Below are 20,097 nucleotides of genomic sequence, written 5' to 3' on the forward strand. Positions count from 1 at the left end.
TAGGGAAAGGTCTTGAAAGTGCTGATGAAAATGCTTTCCGATAAGACAACGAGGATTAACCACGGGCACAGTGAAGTAAAATAAGAAATAAGCAAACAGATGGAAATCAAGTGGTTCGAACGTAAAGTGGGAAACCGAATGAATTAAGAAACAAAAAAGAAGTTTTACATGCAGATCCTCGCCGACGGGGCGTTGATTGATTAGCGTGATGGAGCCGGCAGGCAGCGCCTCCTTCGACTTGGAGCCCTTGGTGATGTCGCGGAATTCCTCGGTGTAATCCTGCGTAAATAGCAATGGGCACACACGATTCACATGCACGCATTCCGATGCGTATGCTTTATCTATCTCAAATCCCCCGCCCCCAATTCTCTCGACCATTCTTTCTCTCTTGCTCTCTTGCTCTCCTCTCTCTCTCTCTCTCTCTCTCTCTCTCCCTCTCTCCCTCTCTCTCTGTCTGTCTGTCTGTCTCTCTCTCTCTCTCTCCCCTTCTCTTCTTTTCTCTTTGTACCCCCCCCTCCCCCCTCTCACCAGTCTTTATCACTCCCTTCATGTACCACTCTATCCTTATTTACCGTAGTCTCTCTTTGTTTATATTTCCCTCGCTATTTCCGTAAACATTTCTAATCGAATGTAATGAGAGGATAATATACTGCGTGAGGTGAACGTGTACCATCGTTTAAATACACACATTCATGAACCGTCGTTCAGCATTCTTAATCTTCGATATTTTTAAAAGGCATTATTATATTTGTACGTGCTGTAGCAAAGTTTCCGCGCAATTCGTTATCTAGTTTTTTTGTCTTGTTGTGTTTTTTTTTATTTCATTGTATTATGATTGTGTACTTGGGTATAAATTTTATAATAGGCAAACGTAATTATTATTCCTTTTTTACGTATAAATTTGTCATTTACAAAATTTATTAAATATAGATGTTGATTTGATTATATAGCGAAACGGTATGATTTTGAATCCTATAAATATTAAATACTTATATTCTCATAATTTTTTATTAGTATTTGATAATATAATGTTTTTATTGCAAATTAACGACAATATTTCAAATACATAAATTCAGTTGAAGCTACAAACATAACAATTACGCCCAATTTAATTTAGTCCTATACTTCCTAAATCCTTATAAAAACTATCTTAATACAGTCTGTATAAGTAGACGAATTCATCCAGGATAATCTTCGATGAAAATCTTAATTCTTATTAGTGAATTTGAAACTGAATTACAAAGAATTTAATACCCAATGTTTAATTATTTATTACACAATATTATTATTAAAAATATAGGCATAATTTTAATATTTCTATAATTATGCTGAAAACTATTTTCTTTTAAAATTTACATAGCAAAATCGTGCAATGCAAAGTATTTAAATATTTAAAATAAATTTCTATATACAAATAGCAATATTGAAAAAACTTGGAACTTTTTTTTTAATTTATCAAGAGGATTTTATTTGTATGATTTCATCTAAATATCAAAATGTTTATCGTTTAATAATCGATGATAATTAGTGGCTCATTCACCTTACGCTTCTTTTTTTAATACGTCTTCGGTCATTTGTCTAGACTAACTATATGAAAATATGAGCCTCTAATAAAAAAGAGAGAGTGAGAGAGAGAGAGAGAGAGAGAGACAGACAGATAGACAGATAGAGAGACAGATAGACAGAAGCAGGAAAACAGAAAGTGTAAAAATAAAGAGAAAAAAAAGAGGAAAAGAGATTGAGATTGAGATTGAGAGCGAGAGCGAGAGCGAGAGCGGGGGAGAGAGAGAGAGAGAATAAAGTTTAAAAAACTAGTTATGAAGCGTCTTAAAGCTTTGAAAACAAGAAAAATTCGTTTTTTACTAGTAATTTCAGTTTTTGACTAGTGTTGTTGTGAAAGTAACAGTACTTATGCGCGTAACTTTCTTTTATGATAACTTTCATCTATTATTGAATTCATAACGATAAATTTGTTAATTTCACTTATATTCACTATTTATTTGTTGTGACTATATGATTTCAATATTTTCAAATAAAAATTAAAGAGAAATAAAACTTATAAATTAAAATTAATAATATGTACTTTTAATTTTTAAAACAAAGAATTGAGTTTTTGTAAATATTATGTTGTAAAAAGAATTTTCACGATACATTTGTCGCTGTGATATTTGTAAATAATTCGTATTTTTAAAATACTTTTTAAAATATTTCTGTCAATCTTATAAAAATCATTAACTTTCTAAACTTTAAGACGCTGTAAATGCTTATTCAACAATAATTGGCTAATACAAAAGTACTACAGTTAAATATTCATTAATGTATAATCTATATACTATTCGTTTGAAAATATCTTTAATATAAAAAATTAAATCAAAACAGAAAACGTTAAAAAAACTATAACATCGTTAAAATTGGTGATATAAGTAGTAAATATTACAATGAGATCAAAAATAGATAATCATTAATTCATGCGAATTCAAAAATTTCGTAACAGTTATTGTAGTTTTTGTAGGAAACGGATTATTTAAATTACCTCAAATTGCGGCCAGGCCATAGCCATATTCACTCCATGGTTATTCGACCACCATTTCAGATCCTTTTCATGATCTGCATTATTGATTGTATGATAAAACTCTTCGTAGATTTGAGGAAGCCTGGAATGTTTTTAAACATACTTATTGTATTATTGTATTAAAGTGTTTAATTTCAAGGTATAATAATTAGTAAAATAAAAGCATTCGTCTATTTCACTAACTAAAATTGTATTTACAAATATTAGGAACAAGATGTTTTAACAAAACGTGACATGATTTTATGCACATTTTATGCAATTAACTAAATTAACATTCAATTGCGTTTAATGCGAATTAAGAAAATTAGTTCACTTGAAAAGTGTACTTACAATGGATCTTGGGAAATGTTTAAGCATTTGTGAATGCCGAAAAGTACATCTTTGAAGAATTGTAATCGTTGGGCCTCCATTTCTTGACACTTTTCAAATACCTGAGTCATATCCTCCATATATTTCGGATTGTACTGGTTGATCTCTTGAAGTGCACTTTCGTATTTTTCCTTGGCCTTTTGAACTTCTTCTTTTGTCTTTTGTACTCGATCTTGCATTTTCTTCACCTACAGAGAAATAATAAGCATGATTTATAAGTAATTTACAGCCGCCATTACGGAAAAACTTCTGCTGTCACGTAAGGCCAAGGCTACAATATGCTAATGCAATATATATGTATATATATATATATATATATATATATATATATTATAGACTGTAAATAAACATTAACAATAAATTATTGTTAATGGCATTTATTTCATTAGTTCTAAATGATATGACAAATAAAGATCAATTAATTATTTAATTAATTATCAAAGAATCATAACAATGCAATAGTTTGGATTTTTAGATCAATTGTATTTATTTCGAGTATCCGTGAATATGGTTGGTGTTTTTAAAATTTATATAGGAATTTGACTTTACGTCTAACAAAAGTTTTTTCATTATTAAGAACCTTCCAAATTAATTTTACTCTACATCAATTATATAGCCCTTAATTCTCTCTACTTATAAAGAAAGCTTTTCATTTTAAATATAAATTAAGTCAACAAGCATTATTAATACCAAACTATATATATATATATATATATATATATAGCAATAAAAAGGCTATAATTAATATATTATGAAAAATATATTCTTGAATTTTTGAAAAATAATCAATCTCAGTGAAGCGTAACTGAAGCATGTCTTAAGTACACTTTCAGCTTTTCTTCTTCTTTTTTCTTTTTTGATATAAAAAGCAGATAAAAATAAATGTAACATAAAAAATATGTGATGTTAAAAATGATTTTGAATATATTTATTATACAAAATTCAACATAAAGTTTCTTTTTCATAATTCTACCTAACATGTCTATCGTTCAGTACATGAATTACTTAACATATAAATAAATTATTTACTTTACTCATCCTTACATTCAACCATAAACAACTAGAAAATGGTTTAAACATTTCAAATTTTCAAAAAAAAAAAAACGTTTAAAGAAACGATAACTTCAATAACTTTAAGCCGCCATTGAATAAGGATAGAAGCGACTATGAAAAGCAAATTATTTTAAATAACAATTATCAAACTATATGCTTTTGTCAACTTTGCAAGTATGACGAGAGGCTTTTTAAGCACAAGATAATAACTCACTCTAAAAGACACTTGGAAAAGTTTTTCTTTTCACAAATGCTCTGCTATTTTGGAAAACAAATTTTAATGCATTTAAAACTTTTCTAGAAGTTAATAGCTTAGGAAAGATGTAAAAAGGACTTTAAAAGAACTATTCCTAAAGTAAGTAAATATATTTTCACTACTATATTAATTTGCTTTCCTTACCGTAAGAGCTTTCTGTGAGTCAAACGACATGTGATGCGCAGTGGAAATAAAAATGAAATAAAAAGAACGAATTAATAAAAACATGCAAATCATGCATTTTTTCGTTATTACATACAAGCTCAACGTCGCTTATCTTAGAGGATCTAAAGGACTTTCGAATTCTCATGGCCCAATCACAAGCATCACAGCCACAATTTGTCATCTAAAAATGTTTTTACATTTTTTTTATATTTTCTTTTTAAAGCCAAATTCATGACAGATGATTGCCTTTTATACCAAAGAAACGATTTTCGATAACAAAAATATTTATATAAACTTTCTAGCAAACTAAATTTATTATTCCCAGATTTTCATTGATTTTTTTTTCACATTTATGAAGCAATCAATATTAGACGAAGTAAAAAAATTTATATGTAAAAAAATATTCGTCTTTATAAAAATTTTAATATATTTTGAATTAATTAATATTTTATTTTAATATTATTAAATAATTATGCATTTGTATACATCGTTTTAGTGTCAATGAAATTATTTTTTATAAAACAGTGTAAGATATAAGCAAGATTTTAACAATTAAACTTTATATTTAAAATAACACGAAAGAACTTTAAATTAAATTATCTTTAACTAAGTGGTTAAAAAAGAATCTTGTAAGTAAAAAAAAAATTGATTAGATATATTTAATATTAAAGCCTTAGGCATTCTATGCATATAATTTCTGCATATAATTTAATAATTGGTCGCTTCAAAAAGTTATTAATTTCTAGTAAAATATAACACGAAGATATTATTATATTATATATGTATATATTACAAATTTATTTAATTATATATTTATTTATATAGTGTAACAGTATTATAAATTTAAAAAGTCGTTATTGATGGCTAATCATGTTTAAATGAAAGAACACGGCACGTAAAAATATTCTCATACATTTAAATAACATTGTCTTTTTTTTATAACTAGACACCATAAGTATTAATATCTTAAATAATTTATAAAATATGTATATGAAAATAATAATTTATTAAGATTAATTATCGTAATTTTTGTTATCTTTATATTGCTAATAAATATTCAAATTTCATCTTGAAAGTATTATATTATGATTAAAGGGGATTTGTTGATTAATTGGTTAATATTAATTGGTAATAGAAATTTTTCATTATTTAGATGAACTTTTATTATATTTTACAATAAAAATATTAGGAACAAACAAATACGATTATTGGTAAAAAAAAATTTTTTCCAAGATCATGCATTAATTTTTTGCTCTGTCTAAGACTTAAAAATGTAAACATAAAGATATAAGTATCTAAAATAATCAGATCATCGGCAATTTTTTAAATAATACATGCGTATCTTTGTTAAATATTTTAATAAGTTGAACTACATGCACAACGAAATTATTGACATACGCCTTCAGAGCCTCGTGCAGCCTGAAAATAACGTATACCACAATTACTAAAATTCTTTCAAAATATTCCTTATGTGTATATTAAGAACAATGTTATACAAATTTATCGTGTAAATACATAATAATCATTAAAACGTCTGTTAGTTAATTATTAGGCTATTTCATACTCTGTCCCTTTATAAAATAGAGTATTTCAATAATATGTACCGTCTTCTGACAAAATCAACAAAATTTCAATTAAAATATTGTTTATTTCGTTAAACGTTATATATCTATTGTAATTACTTTACAAGAACATAAACGACTATTATTTTAAAAATGAGAAAAAATGGCAATTTAGTATATAACTATGTAAGATTAAGGTCGAATGTTTTATATTCACTTGCAAATTATAATAAGATTTAAAAGTTACGAAGCTGTGAACCATTAAGTAGAAATTAAATAGAAACATAAACTTTAGATTTCGATTGTATGTAGTGAAGCTTAAATGTATTATTTTGCTAAAGAAAAGGTGGATTTAAGTGTAGAAATTTGGCTATAGTGCAATTTCAAATCTAATAATATAATATTTACCTTCCCAGAGGGAATTGCATATTTTAAATAAATTTCTATAAGGTTCATCATATCGTTGTATCATTAATATTAATTACGATAACTATTTTCTTCAAAGTGTTTTACATAATGAAGTTATTTAATTCTAACCGAAAGCATGTACTTTACTTTATGAAAACGTATTTACCAAATTTTTACCAAATTTTTACCAAATTTTTACCAAAAAACCATTACTAATTATCCAAATAGCTCTGACTCCCCCATGAAAAGTATTTAATTTTCAAAAAATTTATAAACATTAATTAACAATTGTATATTACGTACACTAGTTTCATGGTGTTTCAATTTTTCTATTTAATTTTTCGAACGTATCCCTTTCATTAAAAATCACTATGAATTATCAATGAACTTGCTCTACTCTTTAATCCTCCGCTACCTACCTCTGAAACATCATCCCAAAAATCAATTCGATCGAATTATCCTAATAATCGATCCCGTAAAGTATTCAACTATAAAGCACGCCTCGCGATAAAGTGAATATTGGAATATGGTTATCGCGTATGTGTGCAGCTGATAAAAACGAGCGATACCTGATCCGGGGATAGCGAACTATCGGCGGAGGCGTTCCTCTCCATATTGGCAGCCGTGCGTTCCGTTTTGCAACTGTTGTGATACTCGGATTTGGCCTTCTCCACCTTCTGCAGGATCTTCGCCCAGGGTTTCTGAGCTTTTTTGAAGGCGTCCTCCATCTCCTTCCTCTCTTTTAGCGTCATCATCGACTGCAACAAATTAACGTACGCGCGCGCGACACAGTTTTTTTGTTGATTATTTTCATTTATTGCATAACGTTTGTTTTAACGACTATTTCGCAAGCAAGGGCGGCTCTTTTTTCTTTAAGTACCCAATGTATGGAGGACTTTCATTATTTTGTGGAGGATATATTGTTTTGTGCATTCACCGTCTCTTGTTTGATTCTTGGCTTCGTTGTAGGAAATATCTTTGCTATTTAAATGACTGATAAAGATCGCGGATCTCACGGTTTACGTATTTTCTTCCATATTTAAATAGCACGCGATAACAATACAAAAATCCAACTAATTCGATCTAAGCAATTTCACGGAACATTGTATTTCGATATTATAATATTAATACATCGATGAAAGTGCACTCGATGTCCTACCTCTTACAATATCCGAAAGCATTATAATAACGAAAAAATTAAAAAATTAAAACAACAAAAACTTAAAGATCAACGGGCTTATGGATACGGGATTATGTCGCGCTCGGAGCGCATTGGGATGCAACGATCCCTTTTTACCTTATGATATGTGTCCTTTTGCCACGTCTTGACCTGCAATATGATGTCGTTGCAGAGGTTCTCCTTTACCCTGAGGTGGAGATCGCAGATCCTGTCGGACTCGCTGAGTACGCCCTTCCACGCGGCCTCGGTCGTCCCGTACTCCGGGCCCTTCTCGATCTTCTCATTCCAGTTCTTCGACCATCCCTTGAGCGCCTTCGCGTACGTTTTCTCGATCTCCGCGCGTTCCTGCACGAGGGCGATTAGGCTGTCGCAGAGTTTGTGCCCGTCCTCGATGCGCTTGGTCGTGCGCTTATAGTTTCCCGGCTCCCAGAACGAATCCGAGGTCGCTATGAGCATGTTGTCGTCGCTATGGTGGGACATGATCTGGTAGGACCCTTGGGCGCGGTCACCTTGCGATCGAGCCTCACCTGCAACCACACACACTTAACCGGTTAGTGGGTCTGCCCGGAGCCGGCTATTGTCGTCTTAATGGATAATAATAATGCTCGTGGCCAAAAGTTTTCTAGCTTCGATGTTTTAGATATTGAATTTACGAAATGAAGCCATTGGTCGCTCTTTGTCCACGTTTTCTCACTCGATGATGCGAATTAACGTCGGGTGGCTGTTGGCAGACAACAACGAGGGTGTCGTTACGAGATTAATTAACGGGTGCTTAAATATTATAATATATGGCGATGGGATATGCGTGCGCATCGTCTGTACTGTGGTCAAATACGATAAATCGTCTTTAAAAGTAGATACCGTAAAGACTTTAACCCTTAAATATTCTGTACATACATTGTACATCCGATGATGAATGAATAATTAGCTCGAGGGTAAAAATCGCGCAGTGCTCGAGGTAAATGTCGGTGTGTCGGCTTATTGGATTCCGCGTCTGGGGGCCAATCATCGATTGGCCTATATTGCGAAGCCATTAAAAATCGCAGCCACATACGACGCTTACGGCCGCTACAATACCGCAAGAAAGTATTATAATGGGTAAAATGTAAAACGCGCACGGGTGTAGTGCTTCTTTGGCGTGCTCGACTTTTTCCCTCTGATTTTTAAAGCTTGCGTTCCCGCGCGTTCCAGTACATCTACTCGGCTTTTCCGCCTACGAGATCGGCGTCGTTTTTCCCTCGCAACGTCCTATGAATTTTGATGGGCAGCCATTTTTGTAAGACGCGAACCGGAGTCTACGAGGCTTCCCGCCCACGGAATTTACCGCTTACTGCACTACGTACGTATTATTTTACCGTCGTATTGGCATATATAATTATGCGGATAAGTGTATCAGCTTCGCATGTGCTTAGTTGTCCGATGCCGCGAACGTGGATACGTCGGAATTTCAACGTCATAAAGATGATACGAAGACGGCCGATGTACTATTATTGTCTTACTTAACATGATTTATAAATGAACATTATCGAAGCTATTCAATTGAATTAAGATAAAGTCGCATATGTATTAGTGACCTACATACGTTAATATCGATTCAGATTTAATGGGAAACGAGCGTCTATGAGAATAATTGTAGAATAACATTAATAAATATCGATTGGATTATTATGTCGTATTGGATTGAAGGTAGAAACACTTTATTTTATGATATAAAGAAAGTTAAGGAAATAATTGACGTTTACTACAATTGGATTTCATTCCCATATGCATGATACGAAAAATATTTTACCCAACGATGTACAACGATCTACATTGAAACGGAAAATCTTACTCGCTCAAGGCCTAGCATGTAAATAAGAAATATTTTTACTTCAATTTTCAGAATCTGATTCATAATTAATTTTAGAGTTTCTATTTCATTACGATTTCATCTTCGAGCCAATAATTAAAGTCCTCACCATATTTATAACCGAGACTTTGAAATATTATGCAAAAATAAAGAGCATTTGAATTCATTTACATTGTAAATTACAAAAAATTATGGTGAATTATAGAGTTTCGGTAACATAAGCGTATCGAAAATCATAATCTTGAAGTGTAGATATGGAAAATAATAATTTTTCAAAGTATAGAGATGTCGGTATAACATGAATTACAATTTGAATAGGAATGCGTTCGATTGGTCGAAATTTCATTCATGACAATTATAAACATCATTTTTATTTAATTATTTATTTTTTTGTTTTCAACGATTCTCCCGCACTTATTCACGCAATGCGCTCTATTTATTTATTTATCTATAGTAAGGTTTCTTTTATCTGTCTGTTATAAAGAATATTCGGAATTACAGCCAATCTATATATCGACAATTAAATTTAGCTTGATTTGTATTAACTTATAATATAAGGAAGAATGATATGTAAGAATGTGTACGCGAGAGGATGAAATATCGAATTTTCAACGTGCTATTTACTTTCAAAACACTGGTATTGAAGAATGAAAATGAAAATTTCATTTTTTGCCGATTATTGTTGATAATTAACATCGTGCACAAGTAACAAAACCCTTTGGAACGGAATAATCCCGCAAGGCTTCCTTTTCACCGCCACAGTTAATTATGTATTCGAGCGAGATAATTGCACGTCTTCTCCTTTCCCGTGCCGCGCATTACTCCCTCTCTTTCTTTTTACACGTAAATATTCGATATACAGCAGCATTACCAGGCACATTCATCGCACTGTCGTACATCATATTTTGAAACTTATATACGGTGGAAAGGAAATCAACCGCTAAACAAGGACAAATGATCGGTTAAGAAGGAATATTTATGAGGTTGTTGGTCTTGGCGTTTATTTGTAAAGATGTGCCGGTAGTTTAACTACAATATATGCAAAACAATAATTTGAATGTATACACACGTGGCATTATGGTAAATATTCATTATAATTTACTATTATTCGAATTCGGCAATTCGATTGTTAAATTAATATCAAATTCCCTGGCGATGATTTTTCAATAATCACAATTATTCTTACGTTAAAAATCCTCGCTTATAAATTAAATTATGATTTACGAATCAAGCGTTAATAGAAGTAGACGAAAGGCGCTTAGTATTAAATTATTCAAGTTAAATTGTGTGTCTCTTGCTTATAATTTACGCGGAGGTTATAAAAAGAATCGTAAATACTAGAAGTGGAAAAGCGAATATAAAAAGTTGGCGATAAAATTTTTATGATTTATTTAGTAAAGTTACTTTAATTTATTTTAGCCTTCTAAGTGCACTTTCTTGACCATAAAGATTTATAATTATTTATTTTCAGTTCAATCGCTGACATCTGCCGAGCAAACTTTCTATCCTCTCTCATACAATTTTTAATTCCGAGTTTAATTCGCGCTATTTATCTAAGTAAAATACATAAGAACAGAAATACCAGACCATCGATCCTTATTTCCCAAGGCCCATATACCAAATATCCCCACCATCGAACAATGAAAAACTAAAGGAATTCACATTTCTCGTGGTAACGACGCCAAATGCCCACGGCGCAATCATTATCGGGGAGGGGATTGGTGGGGGGTGGACACTTTTCATCGCGGACGCCCGGGAACTTCCCCCTATCCTTTACCGAGAATCAAAAGAAAAAATGCATCGAGATGAAAGACGATTGTCAGAAGCAGCAGTCGTCTATGAGGTAGGTGAGGTGGTTGAATCGCGAAAGGGTTGAAAAGGGAGAGAGAAGTCGTCGGCTATATCGCATAGATATCGTGTTCGCCTCACCTCCCACCTCACCGCCCCTGTCAGCCAAACCACCCGACAGGCCGTACAAAAAACCGGAGACAATAAAAAGCACTTCCCTCTATTATATCCTCTTCTTTGCTCTTGTTCTTATTGTGTCGCACATTCCTTTGCACATGCGGTGCACGAAAAGCAATCGATAATGAATGTACGCGACCTGTTCTCGAATTAACAGCCTTTTCCAAGAGAGTCGTAAGTTTCCATTTAATGAAAAGAGGCTAAGATGAAGGTAGCGGAACACCCGAAGGTGCAGCATTATCATTTTCCAAGCTTTCTGGTCCATTGAAATATATTTAATATCACCGAGACCTCCTGCTTTTAGCGCCACGAGGGTTTTGTTATTTTTGTTCTCTTTACATGGATTTATTTATCTGTTTGTGCGGATTAAAATTAATAAAAACTTGCGTAATTATAAATAATCGGTATACGCCGAAATTCTATTGTTAGCCTCTCTTTTATGGTATGGAAAATTAGTTATTAATGTATTGTTAGATAATTAGATTTCGAGACGGTTGAAAAAGCTCGTTACATTCAATTACGAAAAAAAACGAACAATAAACATAATAATAATTTTAAAACTTATACCGTTTTGTTATTTATTTTTTATTTTTTTCATTCGATTAATCAAGAAAAAATAAATATCGAAGTTTTGTAGTGTAGGCACGAGGACAGGACTTTTACAGCGTCGTACAACGTACAAAAATCTGCACCGAATGTTATAATAACGTTACTTTTAAACATATTTATTTTCAATTTCAATTTATTATCTCATAAACTAATTAACTATCCTATTAGGATGATATTGAAGTTATAGATATTGTTTTCATTAATTGTTATATATTGATTGGGAGTGTTCGTATTAAATGGAAGAATAAAATATTTCATAAGTAACTCCAACATCCTGCAAATATTTGAATAAAATATTCTGTCATTAAATAAAGTCATTCTGTTTTCTAGATTTTACGTTACCTTATATATGGACATAGAATGCTTATAGAACTAAAATAAATTTATTTGTCTTAGAATATCATTATTTCCAAATTTCTTTAATTTCTCGATGTCGAAATTTTTTTTTTTTTTTTAAAGTTCCGATGTTTTCATAAAAGTAAAAATAAAAAAAAAAAATCTAAAATAAGGTTTTTCTCATTGCGAAATTATGTTTGCACGGTGAGATTAAAATTATTTAAATTGAAGAAACGTTTTTCTGATAAAAATTCTTTATTTCTCGAATAATTCGTCTAATCTAATAATTTCTTATTTCGATAACAATATATACAATATATACAATAACTTATCAATTTTAAGTCGAGACAAAGACAACAATCATACTTAAATCTATATTGATAATCATTGATATTGCATTATATTTTATAATCTCTGTTACTTGGTAACATAGATAAATAAAAATTCTAGTTATAGCGAGTAAATTGTGTCCAGAAATGTTCACATGGACTATAATTTATTATATATATATATATATATAACTAAATTAATTAGTTTGCTTTGATAAATTATGTACAGTCGATGGAAAAAATTTCATTAAATGTATTTTAATTTACTCATAACGCTTATTTCATTAATTATGAATATTTATATACTTGTACGAATTATATCTCAACATTATTATAGAACGACATTATTATAATTTTAGAGAATTTGATTAAAATATGTAAATGTACATAGTTCGATTATAATATACTTTAGATTAAAATACTTGTTCCAGAGCATAACGTATTGAAATAGTTAAATTGCCTTCTACGAATAAGAAATAATTACCTATCCTATCGTAATACCAAGAGCTGAACGTAAAATATTTGCATTTTATTGTTAATTTAAGTTTTAATTATCTTACGTAAAATGTGCTGTATCAAAAACGAGTTTAAAATTTTAGTTAAAAACGACGCAATCATATATCAGTACATAGATTCGTATGCCTTCGTGCACGTATCATTGCATCTTGTTATTAATCTCATTAGAGTCTTATGCATTAAAAGTGTATAGCATAGAATATAACAATTGAAAAATAGAACGAAAAAAGAAGAAGGTAACGACATCAATGAAACATTAGACATTTACACATTTTTATACTTTTTTTGTCGCAGGAGCGAGTATTCGTAAGATATTTCAGATCGGTCATTCTCCTCGGCGGGAGGAACAACGATCCGACCTGAAAATAACAAGCCGATCGATTAGTGACGGATTAACGGTTCGTTAAGCCCGGGCTGATAAACCCATTTACGTGCAGGTGGAAAAGAGACGCTCGTCGTTTCGGGATGCGGCGACTTGGGACAAAATGACACGAACGCTTTAATGGAAATCTGTCTTGAAAGAAAACTCTGTAATTCAGAAGGCTCATTTTCCTTCTTGGCCGCAATCCCCGTGGTAAAAAGTAGACAAACTCGAGTTATGGCCGAAAACGACTCTCGGATTAAGATGAAAATGTAGAGGTGGGGCGGAGAGATATATTTTTTGATCGGTACTCGGTTAAGCCATTCTGAAAAGTAATTCATAAATATACCGAGTTTTTTTATTATTTTTTATTTATTTGTTTTTTTTTTTATTTTTTTTTGACGATAACGGACGAGCTTACATCCGAGAAGGTAATTGACGCTTTCATCCGTAGTCGGTATCGACGACGATACGCTATCAATGGCTTGATAAAATTTTTTTTTGACGATAACGGACGAGCTTACATCCGAGAAGGTAATTGACGCTTTCATCCGTAGTCGGTATCGACGACGATACGCTATCAATGGCTTGATAAACCAGATGTACTTTATATTAATTTGACGGGATATCTAAAGAGAATTTTCGTGAAATCTCTTGGTACAATCAGCAATGATTATACTCCAAAATCATGAATTGCGGCGGGCCATATAAATCTTCATAAAAATTCCAATATAACTGGTTATTACGAATCCAGTACTGGGATGATAATGTCAACCGACTAGCCGTATATTAACTGTACAGTTATAAGTTGCTATGTTCCATCAGCCACTTTGCCTTTTATGCAGCGACGAATTCAAGCCAATCTGACACGCGCTCTTAAATTATATTTACATATTGAATAAGGGAATAAACAACAAACGACAACAAACAAACGAATAAAATTAAAGAATAAAATTAAAGTAAAAATCAAAAAGAAAGAAAGAATAAAATACACAAGTCGTGGCTATTCTGTAGGAAGTGTTATTATGCCCGACGGAAAATTACATCCGAGTCCCAATGATATAACAATCTATCATGCACTTGAGAATAAAGTTATAAAACATGGCTAACGAGCAATGCCTAAGAGTACGAGCGTCGTCAAAGTGTGTATAATAAGCGTGTGATCATCGTTGATAAATGGGTAAATTGGATGACATTGGTAGGTAGTTGCTGTTCCGCTCGTACATTACGCGCGTGCATATAATTTCGATCGAAAAATCATTAGCGACTTTCCCGAGTATAATTTTAAATTGCAACTACAACAATAATACGGACAAGGTTGAGGCCGATTCCCGAACTTACACTGTATTAATTTTAAATAAGTCATTTATTAGTTTCGAAGGTCGTAGGTGGTCTGCGAAGCTCATTACATCCGCACTATAAGCACAATGTAAAAGTAATTTCCAAGCGCGCGCGTGTGTTTCGAGAGCGGGAATAATTTACGTTTGTCACTCTTTTCTTCTATTTTAAGAACGTCTTTTTATTCCCATCGATCTACTATATTATTTACATAGCTACGTGTCAATAAATCTATCAAGCGCCAATGGAACGTAATAAAACAATTCGCGTTGTGCCGCTTAAACTTATTGTTTTTTAGTCGTACACACAAATTCGTTATTTTCTCTGAACTAGCATTGTTGATTAATCGGGCGTCATTATGCTCGTGAAAATATATTCACGGAGCGTTTTATGAAAATTTTTATCGTTTATCGTCGTGCTGTTTATAATTGGAATAAGTGGATGACTTTTTTGTTCCGGTGAAATTAGCCACTTGTGCGTACACGACTATCCTGAAATGCTTATTTCAAGTATCCGTAACTCGAAGTATTTTCAAAGGAAATCGAGAAAAAAGGCGTTTTAACTATAATCGGCTTTTTGGAGATTAAAACGGGAATTCAAACGGGTCGCTATTCTGGACCACAGATAATGAAGATATAGAAATGGTAATTTTACAATTTTCATGTACATTTACAATTCAAATCAATTATACATAATTCTCCAAAGATATTTAACTCGCGATTTTCGACAAGATTTTACGATTCATTACAAACTTACACAACTGTCGTCCACTATCGATTATATCTCTCCGCGTCAAATTAATTATATAAATGAGTACTACTAAGTGGTAGAGAAAAACTCTATTTTATTTCTTCGCCGATTCTAATATCGGAGCATCGTAATATCCTCTACGAAACGTAAAATATAAATATAAATATATATATATATATATATATATATATATATTCCAATACTATGGTCTAATTCTTGAAAGTTGATTTGATTCAAAGGCCTTTACTAACGAAAAACTAAATACCTTTCCTCCAACGTTGCCCAATGCGCGCGAAATGTGACAATCTCGGAAAATACCTCCAAATAAATTAGCGACCTATGCTTGTGCTCCGTGCACTTAAAGCTCGAAAGCTTCTAGCTTCGAGCATATTCGTAGACCCAATGACTTTCACCCATTGGGCCGTTAAGCGGCGAAGGTAGTGGAGGACGACCCCCCGGATACAGGCGGTCAGTGGCGCCTCACGCGCCGGCAATTCGTTTCAGATGAGCAGCAGCGTTGTGAGCTCGCGAGTTCTTAAACCCGGTAAAACTGCATTCCATCTTCAATCGGGATAGAAAGAGAGAGACAAAGAGAGAGAGAGAGAGAGAGAGAGAGAGAGAGGAGCGAACGTCGGCCGTATTGAGGAGTATACCTATTTCATGTAGCGAGCACGTACACAAAATGCCAATTATATGTGCAGACTGTTTATCCGGCCATAAGGGGGAAAAAGAAGTTAGTGTATAGGGGGAGGGGGGCAGTTGGTTGTGCCAAAATTTGTTGACGAAACTCGAAACTCGAATGCATTTCCGTGTAGACGGTATACATTTCAAAAGGCTAACATTGCCAAGTCATTAATCTTAGAGTACAAATAGATCTGTCATCTGGCACGACGTTATTGGTAATCATTTTATCAATGAAAATGTTGCATTTGGTTCCGTTTCTAAGCACTCGAGCACTTCGTAAAATCTTGAATGAAATTGCTCAGGGATTGATTTAATTAAAAATTTTAGACAGTTTTGCCGGACAACAAGTACCACTCCTACTGGCTTAGACTCATTAACTAGTCGATCAACTACTTTTTATTTAGTAAAAGTTACTTATTTATATTCTAAGTTATCCGTTATATTAAATGTAAGATTATTTTTAAGAAGATAGAAATGCTTATGCTTTTTTAACCTTAGGAAAATGTAATAAATTTGTACGCGTATGAAGAATATAAGAAAATTGTGACGAAGAATGATTGATGGATTTGTTCTTGAAAACTTTTGCAATAACTAGATGAATCTTGAAATATTTTATTATAATTAAAGATCATAAATGGAGGATAAGGAGTCTAAATTGTAGGATGTACAGTACTATTTCATTTAAGTATTTATAATATTTCTTAAAAATTTATTTGTAAATATCAATTAAACAAAAACACCTCATATTTATATATATATATATATATATATATAATAAATATATCAACGTGATATATTTATTCATTATACAAAAATGGAACTACTAATCACATTTTGTAATGTTTTTTTTTCTTAACAATATCAGTTGAAATATGTAAATTATTTTATGCTATAAAATCTACAAAATTAGTCCAACTAGAATAATGTTTTCTTACTGTTTTTACGGTAAGTTAAATTTATTTAGATTATCTTTACTCGTGTGTTTAGTATAAAAATGTGGTCTACACGTGTTAGAGGAAAAAAGAAACGATAAAAAATATCAATAAGTTGAAACTTATCATTGAATTTGACGTTATCTATTTTGATCTGAAATACTTTTTTTGTGACTCATAATAACTCGTATTAGATGTAAAATCTATTTTTAAAGCCGTATTAGTTATTGTGTAGATATTTTTTTTTTTTTTTTTTTTATACACCTTATAATAAATAACTTAATCCATTTTAACGTTTGTTCAAAAGATAAATGTTCAAATTATCTCATTTAATAGGAATTTTAATTAAAATTTGTCGATAATAATCACATACTGTTACAAATAATTTTGACGTTTTAAAATGAAAAAGGTATCATTGAAAATATTGCAAAATTCTAATTATGATAATGATCTTTATCTGAGAAACGATCTACGTTGGACCTTCTCAACATAAATGTAGTATTAAGAACTTTAAAGAAGCAAATCATCTATCATCCATCATCTATTGTAGTAAATATTATTAATTCTATTATGATACATCTGTTAATTGAATTTATCAAATATTAAACAAAACAAAAATAAAAACAAAAAACAAAAACAAAAAACAAAAAGAAAAGGAAAAAAAGAAAAAGGAAAGAAAGAAAATAAAAAATATTTACATAGATTATATAATTACTATCGCTAGTGAAAAAAATTGAAATTAATGTTATTTCATCAAATTGTCAAAACCTAAAAAAGGCGCAATATTTAATGTCGTAAAACGTGGATGAAACCTAAATTAATATATGCTACAGCTACTCATAAACTAGCATCTTTTCATTTACTCTTCATATAATTGTCATAAATATAAGTTCTTCGTATTAGTCGTTAAGATACTTGCGGGACTTTAAATAATTGTCCTTAAAATTCTTAGCCAAAACCTACTTGCGCATTCACTATGAGGAAGATAAACAATCTTCATAGCCATCGTACGCGGGGATCTGAAGAAAAAGCCGCGACTTTAAGTTGATAAAAGCTCATGGAGCGGTAAATACATACCGTGAAATTTTTTAATATCCAGCCGAGAAAACAATGGCCGAACGCGCGTAAATAAGAGGGAAGACGACGCCAAGTCCTAGTCCACTGTTTTCTGGGAAGAGATGATCGCGGCTGTGAGGACGGCAGTGGGGGAAGGGGGAGGGTGTGTGAGTGTGTGTGTGTGAGAGAGAGAGAGAGAGAGAGAGAGAGAAAGAGAGGAAGCGGGAATAGGAACCTTGATCCGACCTTCTTTCTCAACTCGTACACAAATAGGCGAGCGAGAAGCCGCCGAACGCAGGACGAGTGCTCGTAGGTGGCTTGGCAACATTCCTTGATTCGCGTAAACCATAGTTCGCGATTTTATGAGGGCGCGCTTTTCTTGCCAACGACGTTATTTATCTGTGAGACTCCAGTACACGGAGTCGCGATATCAGCGAGGAAATCCTCCGCGGTCAGCTTTTACCACCTCTACGTGGAAAGTAAGTACCGGCGACGGAGATGAGGGTGTTCGGTTACGCACGATAATGGTTGAAAGGAACTGGGAAGTCATATTTCGAGTCTCGTATAAGGACGAGTAGGTATTATTTGACATTTGATGACAGAAATTTAGCCTCACGATGTGATGTTGATACGGTAGATGCGATATGCTGAACAAATTATTGGAGCCCCGCCTAGTAATCCATGAATTTTATATTTTATATGCAATCAAAAAGGTCTTCGAGAGATGTTTATATTTTCAATTATGATTATTGATCGTCCAAGGTTATTTTATTATGGAGCATTTGTATGGTTGATTCGATCGAGTTTACCGTACACGAAGGATTATATGCACATAAAACATAAATTTACTACCGAATAAACAAAATGGTACGGAAACACTTTTTTTTAATTTTTTAACACTATATTTTAAGAATACACTGTTAGAAAGTACATTATGATATATATATATATATATATATATATATATATAATTATTTTTACTCATGCACGCAAAATAAAAGAGGCCTGTGTAATTTTTAAGATCGATATATGCTCCTAAGTTTTTCTTAAAATTATGATTATGCTCACTACGGTATATGATACTAGCATTGCGCTTAAAAGAAAAAAAAAAATACGCATAATTGGTATTATAGAATCATAGCCGTATAGTCACATCAATTAATCAAGCAAAGTAAAAATTAGTGTGTAAAAATGCTTCATTTATATATAATATATTTATTTGATGGATAGTTAAAGATAACTGCGTGAAAAGCAACGAAGAATTCTTAAGAAATAAAAAGTAAATGATAAAATAGAATTATGTTGGAGGAAACACGCTTGAAAATTTCTGACACGCTTTTGGCATGTGCATTCACCATTTCCTTTAATGCTTTGTATATTATAATAAAAGAACTTCTGTCACATTGGAATGAAAAATGTCTGTTTTCATATAGAATGAAAAAAGAAGAGAATTCAAAATTCAAAATCACGAAGGACATTAAAGTCAAGACAGAAATTTCGAATTACGAACGTCGAGCAATGCAATTTATATTTTTGATTTTAAAATAATGCACCTTGGTCCATACTCATTTATAGATTACGTGGATTAAATATTCAAGTCTAATTATATTAGTAATATTATTATCGATGGTTATAGTAAAGCTGAGTGGGAGTGGTGAAGTATCGATTTCTATAAACAATGCGTTATTGATCAATGTGTAGTCAAATTTAAGCCATTTATTCTTAGTAGTAAACTTAAAATTATTTTAAAAAATAAGTAATCGACGAATCGAGTTTTAAATTCGTAAATTCCAAATGAAATAATTGT

General features: G+C 31.8%; 1 protein-coding gene across 5 annotated transcripts in view; it reads right to left on the reverse strand.

Annotated features, from left to right (window-relative positions):
• The window catches only part of Synd (protein kinase C and casein kinase substrate in neurons protein Synd), a 102,233-nt gene that overhangs the window by 8,467 nt on the left and 73,669 nt on the right, over positions 1-20,097 (reverse strand). For 2 of the 5 annotated variants that reach the window (XM_011496941.1, XM_011496943.1), the window contains exons 2-7: positions 7,683-8,092; positions 6,955-7,143; positions 5,814-5,834; positions 2,903-3,129; positions 2,534-2,654; positions 169-279 (exon numbers count right to left, since the gene is read on the reverse strand). In XM_011496941.1, the coding sequence (XP_011495243.1) occupies positions 169-279; positions 2,534-2,654; positions 2,903-3,129; positions 5,814-5,834; positions 6,955-7,143; positions 7,683-8,045 (1,032 nt within the window). In that variant the 5' untranslated portion in view covers positions 8,046-8,092. Of the gene's footprint in view, positions 1-168; positions 280-2,533; positions 2,655-2,902; positions 3,130-5,813; positions 5,835-6,954; positions 7,144-7,682; positions 8,093-15,883; positions 16,122-20,097 lie in introns of those variants that run through there. The other 3 variants (XM_011496942.1, XM_011496944.1, XM_011496945.1) reach the window with 3 other exon arrangements.

The sequence above is a fragment of the Ceratosolen solmsi genome, unplaced genomic scaffold (assembly GCF_000503995.2).
Source record: "Ceratosolen solmsi marchali unplaced genomic scaffold, CerSol_1.0 scaffold13, whole genome shotgun sequence".
Taxonomy (NCBI): Eukaryota; Metazoa; Arthropoda; class Insecta; order Hymenoptera; family Agaonidae; genus Ceratosolen; species Ceratosolen solmsi.